The sequence below is a fragment of the Lygodium microphyllum genome, chromosome 9 (assembly GCF_053477565.2).
Source record: "Lygodium microphyllum isolate KBCC chromosome 9, Lygodium_microphyllum_v1.1.10, whole genome shotgun sequence".
Lineage (NCBI taxonomy): Eukaryota > Viridiplantae > Streptophyta > Polypodiopsida > Schizaeales > Lygodiaceae > Lygodium > Lygodium microphyllum.
Window position 1 is genome coordinate 89,589,954 of NC_141143.1, and position 7,164 is coordinate 89,597,117.

Here is a 7,164-nt window from a genome sequence, read left to right on the forward strand (position 1 = left end):
GTTTCTTACCAGAATAGGCCTCATGAGGAGTTTTGCTGTTAAGAGCCTTTGCGTAACTTTGATTGAGAATGTAGACTACAATGTCAACAACTTCTACCCAAAACTGGCTAGGCAAACCTTTGCTCTTAAGCATGCACCTTGCCATTTCCACAATGGTGCAATTTCAATGTGCAACAACACCTCTGTTGAGGTGTATGAGGCATTTTCTTTGATGCTTAATCCCTTTGCTCTTGTGAAAGTCTTCAAACTCCTTTGAGTTGAACTCACCGCCACCATCTATTCTAAACTTCTTCACACTTTGCCGTGTTTCATTCTCAATAAGTTTTAGCCATTATTTAAACTTAGCAAAATCTTGAGCCTTATTACTAAGGAAGTATACCCACATCTTTCTATTGTAGTCATCGATGATCAACACAAAATAAGAAGATTCTTCGAAGGCTTGTGCAAGTATTTTATCACACAAGTCATCATACACCAACTCTAGAGGCTCCTTCACTCTTTTCTTGGTTTCTTGTGGAAATACCTTTCTCTATTGCTTGTCCATTTTACAAGCTTCACATAGTTTCTTTATTTCAGTTACTATAGGTAGGTGAGCAATCATACCTTGCTTGCTTGTGTATCTCCTTTAACACTATAAAATCAATGTGACCAAATCTTTCATGCCAAAGTTTACTTATGTCCACACCAGTGATGGCTGTAAGAGCACTTAGCTCATATACGTTGTTTTTTCTTTCTTCTTTGATGACAACTTTGCGAGCATTGTCGATAGTTTTTGCACTTGTCTTGGTGAACCTCACCTCATAGCCAAGATAAATTATAGAAGCAATTGATAGCAGATTCCTCTTAAACTTTGGAACATACAACACATTTGTAATATTTTTGAGTTCACCATTTGTAAAAACAAAGGAAATAGTATAGTTATGCCCATAGTAGGGCATTTTACATCATTCCCAGCCATCACAATGATGGATTCTTGCAGAGGCTTTATAGAACTATATAGACCTTTTTTGTTAGGGGGAGGTACCACTATCCAATATCCATGAGTCAGTGGTAGATATTTCTTTTAGTCCTCACGGTGCCATTCTTTTCATTTGCCTTCTTGATATGACAGTCTGCAATTGCACATCCTTTCTTCTTGCAATAGAAGCACTTTCCTTTAAACTTTTTCTTACTACCCTTCTTCTTTTTGTCATCGTTGGTAGAGGAACCACCTTTGACTTTCGCATCATCAGTGGAGAATGTAGCCCACTGCTGCTATCTTCTCGGGATTTAAGTTGCAACTTCTCCTCCACCAATAGTACACAAAATTCCTAAAATGTCAAAGCTTGGGATCTTACATGAGTAATTAGGTGGTTACTAGTCCAACACAATCTCTAGAAGCTCATAAGAATCAAGGATGGTTGTAATTTTAAACTTCCACAAAGTGTAGTTTGTACCATCTAACTTGCATTTGTTGAAGGTTGGTGGATGAATCCATAGTGCTTGAATTGTTGCTATAGTAGTAGTACCGCAATGTGCCAATATCACTACCTAATGCAATAGACGACATTTCTCCACTTTGCTGTTGAAGCCCTTGCCTCTCATGTACTCTTCACTCCTCAAAGCCCCATGGCTCTAACACCATGTGGAGACTACATGATGAAGCTAACAAAATCTGAGCAAGGAGTAGAGAGTACATCGCAAATATGAGAAGAACAAAAATTGCTTTGATTTCAAACGAATTGATACAAAGATGGCTCTGTCCACTTGTGCGCTTCCACTGCGAAGCTCAGATGGTGATCTACATAGATGATATGCGAAGAGCTTAAGAGTAGTTGGAAGAACTTTGACTAGGTAACGATAGATTGACGATGGCTTTGGAGGAGACTTCCTTTTATAGCCCAAGAATGCAGTCTAGTTGGCATGTTTGACCATATTACGAGCCTTCCTTAGTCAGCTAGGGAATGTTCCAAGGAATATTTCCTTTACCATTGGGCCATGGTGCATGATTATTAGAAAAAGAAAGAGAGAATTACAGGGGGTATGGCTGGTCAAGAGATGTTTTCCTATCACAGGAGATTGCTGGTTGTGGATTGAGACCACACAATAGCACCTGAAAGAAGGCATTGCCCCCAGACACCCATTAGGGAGGATGGTGCTAGGGGCCACTTCGACAACCCCTCGATCCTAAACTAGAGGTCTTTGATAACTCCCACATCCTACAACTCAATGCATTGTGCCTGGAGTTGCTAATAACATAAGTACTCTATCTAACTCAAAGGCCAAATCTATAAAGGTCACCTTTTTGCCATCCGGTCACATAGACCTCATCTGACATGCAAGTTAGGATCCAACCAATGTCCATGCTCACACATGGCTTCTCCTCATAATGGAGGCATGACAACTTAAAGCACCATAGATCATTGGTGGCACCTTACGAGGGTGGGGCATTGAACATATCTAAGAGAAAGTAATGCATTGGTATTAATGGAGGGCATGGTGTGTCTATGAAGATCCTTTAAGGGTTGGGCCGCATCAACGTGTGCAAGATTATGCAAAGTATTCTAAACTCATGAAGGCTTGTGGAGAACAAAAGGCCATGCTAATGATGAAAAACAAATTAGATGATTGGATCTCTTCGAAGGCTAGCATTAATGATGAAATGCTAAAGAGAAGAATTGTGAGGGGGTGCTAGTAGGCTTATCTAGGGATTCAAGTAGCCCTACTCCCCCCCCCCCCCCCCCAAAGTGCAAAAGTGGGGGTAGCATTTGAGCCCCCCCTGCCAAGGTTGATTACACAGATGCTTGGATGAATAGTTGAATACAAAAATAGAAGGGGCATTGTGTGTGTGCATGTAAATGCTACTCCCCCCCCACAATAAGGTCGATCACACAGATGCCTAGATGAACAGTTGAACGCACAAATAGAAGGGACATTGTGCTAACATGCAGCTTATGCTTTGCTGCATGAAACATGTGTGATAGAATGTTTGGGTAGGGGAGGTCCCCCATCCAAGGGGCAAACCCCCTCCCAAGTGGGATAAGGATAGCAATTCTTTTCCAAAAATTAAATCGCGCATGACATGCTTTGAACCACTCTTCGATCGCCAACAATCCTAAGCTCTAACCATTCAGAGAAGTGCTACTTTTTGACACATTTTTCTGCGTGCCTTGTATGCAAACAACATAATGGATGGTTTGGAAGCTCGGGCTTGCACCCGGTGTGTACTGTATTATGGTGGGGGGGTCAATTGTTTGTTCGCGTGAACACGTCCTATGGGCTACGGAGCACCTACCTACCCTTACGTGTGGTTCTGTGAATCGGACCCTCATCTGGGAAAAGATGACGTTGCGTGTGAATCAATAGTAAGAATCAATCCGCAAGGGAATCCTCCAAATTCGAATAGCTTTACAAAAGCGACACGGCGTTTCACACTCCATTCTCCTTCCCAATTCCAATAAACTCCGTGTATCTCTACCCCTCCTCCCCTCATCCCCATCTCGCCTGTCTATCACCCCGTCCGTCAATCTCGATCTCACCTTCATCATCTTCTTCTGCCTCGTCTTAGGGTTTCCCTTCCCTCTCGCTCAGAAGTACTTTCCCATCCATCCAGCAACATGCAGATCTTCGTCAAGACCCTCACCGGCAAGACCATCACCCTCGAAGTCGAGAGCTCCGACACCATTGACAATGTCAAGGCCAAGATCCAGGACAAGGAGGGCATACCCCCCGACCAGCAGAGGCTCATCTTCGCCGGCAAGCAACTTGAGGATGGTCGCACCCTCGCTGACTACAACATCCAGAAGGAGAGCACTCTCCACCTTGTCCTGCGGCTACGTGGTGGCATGCAGATCTTCGTTAAAACTCTAACTGGCAAGACCATCACTCTGGAGGTGGAAAGCTCTGACACCATTGACAATGTCAAGGCCAAGATCCAGGACAAGGAGGGCATCCCTCCCGACCAGCAGAGGCTCATCTTCGCCGGTAAGCAACTTGAGGACGGGCGCACTCTTGCAGACTACAACATTCAAAAGGAGAGCACTCTCCACCTGGTCCTGAGGCTGCGCGGTGGAATGCAGATCTTTGTCAAGACGCTCACTGGCAAGACCATCACCCTGGAAGTTGAGAGTTCGGACACGATCGACAACGTTAAAGCCAAGATCCAGGACAAGGAGGGCATCCCACCAGATCAGCAGAGGCTTATTTTCGCTGGCAAGCAGCTGGAAGACGGACGCACCCTCGCGGACTACAACATCCAAAAGGAAAGCACCCTCCACCTGGTGCTGCGCTTGCGTGGAGGGCAATGAACTGCGAGGGGTCTCTGCCTTTTGCGCTATGGTCTTATAACTAATCTGGAATAATAATGAAACATCCTGGAGTCCCTCTGCTCCAGCTGGACTGTTGTATCGTCATGCAATAAGAAATGCTACCACCATGGGGTGGCGGCTTTGATTGTCTGCTGTCAGTCCTGCTACTTGTTTGTACGCATGCACCAGTTGTCCTTGGTGTCTCGTTGAAGCTATAGAAGCAAAAAAAGTTCCTGATGTCTGTATGCTACAGGCTTTGCCCCCGATTTCTCTTATGAGATGGAAGTAAGAGAAGTCTGCTATTGTGTGTAGAAATCTTTGCTATTGTACGAAAAAGTTATTTTCTTCTGCTGCTTTTGTTGTCGGTTTGCTGATTTCTTACTGTACAGATGATTGAATGTGAGGAGATCATGTGAGTATAGCGATGAGCGATGAAATGTGGGAGATATCATATGACGATGAAATCTTGTAAGGTTGGTACTACACTGAAGGTTCTACGCAGATCGAAATGTTCTAAGGTTAGTACTATAGTGAGGGTTTTTGCAGATGCTCTCTACATAACTTGGTTGGGAACGCGCGTCTTATTTGTAGGGATGACTTCACGTGCCTTTTTAAGTGGCATGCTCTTTGAAACGGTGATGTTTTCAAGTGGATCTTGCTCTCGTCTTTGATCTCGTATCTGGGTTCATGTTTCTGTAACTAGTCTGAATTCAGTCTGTACCTGTCTATGAGGTGGCTATAATATTTTGAAAATATTTGACATAAGCTGTGGGGCTGTAGGGTGTGGGCTAAATTACGAAGATCCATGCGCATGGAAAGTCGCTCTAACCTGTCATACGCTGCACGACTATGGGGGTGTTTAACTTGAACATCATAATATTGCTCACTAACTTGTGGAGCGATAGGTTTTCTCTCAATGTAAAAGCCAGGATATGCTCAAATCAGTTAACCCACGCAAGTCATCACAGTCCGCTGTTGACTTGCACGTGTCCTGCTCATGCAGACTGCAACCCTATAAAGAGGGGAACTCCATAGACTGAGTGAAGCAACTTTATTTTTAATGGAGGAGCTTCAATTTACTCCATGGACTTGGAAGGTCTTTGAATGGCTTGTTTCTTCCTCTCACACACCTTGACTTTCCCTGTGAGTGCGCAATGTAAGAAGAGAATGGAAGGTGAAAATTTGCATTGAACTGCATGAGAGCTGAATACGATAAAGGAGAGATTAGTCCTTGCACACAGCGCAAGGCCTTAGTGAGGGCATTGGACCAAGCTTGTGATGAGAGGCAGCATTGGAAGACAGAGGGGTGTCCTTGAATATCAAGGGTCTTTTGAAACATGCAAGATCTATCAATTGTGAGCTCTGCATCTAAATAGCAACTTTAGATGCAACATTAGCCAAAAACAGAATTACTTGCTCCTCTAGGGGCCAGAAATGTTGGCTAAAAAATAGGGAAATATGCGGATTGCTTTCATAAATGTGATCACCCCAGCTTCGATAGTGTGAACATAGTGCACACTCGTTGCAAAAAAAGAGTGTGCTAGAAAATAGCCAGCCAATGTGAACACACTTAAAACTTGACTACAAAAGAAATACATGCTCTTAATAAAGCTACCTTTGTCAAGACATACGGCAAAGCTTCTAATGCCCTCTTTTGACTTAGACTGAGAATCATAGGTAGGAGATGACAATACATGATAAACATGATTGCTAATAGCCTTTCTCAAATCCTCAAAGTGGGTAAAGGCAAAAGAAGATGGAGTGGATACAAGTGGCAAAAGCAATGCCAAAGCCGATGAGGTTTGTTGATGGAAAAGCTTCTCATGACCTTAGGAATCCCCTCTGAAACACTAGGGGCTAGGGAATCCACATCCGTATAATCGATATGGTCCCCTTCTAAAAGGGATGGGAGGCACGAGAGTCACTAGAGGAGATGGTGGGGGATGTGATGGAATTTGTGGAAAAGATGGTGCACAATCAAGAACGGGTATGACGATGGAAGACAACCTTAGAGGACCTTGTATGGGGAAAATGAAACTCTCCTACCAACATATCACCAAAATAGCTCTTGAAGAAGGATCCTAAACAAAGATGCATTGCTCGGTGAAGACAACCCGAGTATTGCGTCTAGTAAGGCCATGAATTTGGAGTAGGAAGCCCAAGTCCAGGACTTCCGAAATAGAGCTAGATGGATGGTTGGATAATAGATGGAAAGTCAATATAATTCATAGACATTGAATAAATTCCATCAGCAATGGCTATATCCTCAAATGGACGAAGATTTTGTAGCAAGTCTCCTTGAGGAGTCAAGGATCCTCCAATGGACCGGGAATAGTGGTGGTAATAAAATGCTGAAGATCAAATGTGGATGCACTCTACTTTACATGACCAAAGGGAGTAGTTCGAACCATCAAGGTAATCTTCTATTGGTAAGAAAGGAACCACATGCACTTGAATAGGAGGTGTAATCATGGCTATGTGAGGGCCAAAGGTAGGGGCCCTATGAGCTATATGGAGAGAAGTAGTGGGGAGATGCTTTGACCATCTTAGCCTAGTAGAGTGAGAATGAAACTCTCTTCATGATGGTCTAATTAGTGTGACCGCCTATTAAGAGAAGAAGGAAGAAGCTTCTCTTTGGAATTGTCAAAAGCATTGAATTGGGAGTAATCCATTTTTGAAAAAATGCAAACGCAAAATTTGTATTTTGGTGTCAGGATGGCCAAACAGAGGAAAAATCAGCTACACCTCGAAAAAGGAAATTGTAGTTACCTTGCACACTTTGTAAAAGCTCGAACAATGCAAAAAATCTATGTTCTTCACTAAAGATCTACTCCAAACAATAGGTTAAGTGTGGTATTTTTTTGAGAACCTTTGAGTC

The 7,164-nt window shown here is 43.3% G+C and overlaps 1 protein-coding gene across 1 annotated transcript; it reads left to right on the top strand.

Annotated features, from left to right (window-relative positions):
• The first annotated feature begins 3,413 nt into the window (after nt 1-3,413).
• On the top strand, nt 3,414-4,635 carry LOC148031271 (polyubiquitin 11). Its single transcript, XM_087684786.1, has one exon. The coding sequence runs from the start codon at nt 3,597-3,599 to the stop codon at nt 4,284-4,286; it is 690 nt and encodes a 229-aa protein (XP_087540912.1). The 5' UTR covers nt 3,414-3,596; the 3' UTR covers nt 4,287-4,635.
• The last annotated feature ends 2,529 nt before the right edge of the window (nt 4,636-7,164 follow it).

Coding starts and splice junctions, on each gene's coding strand:
- LOC148031271 (XM_087684786.1), top strand. CDS start 3,597: ATGCAGATCTTCGTCAAGACCCTCACCGGCAAGACCATCACCCTCGAA.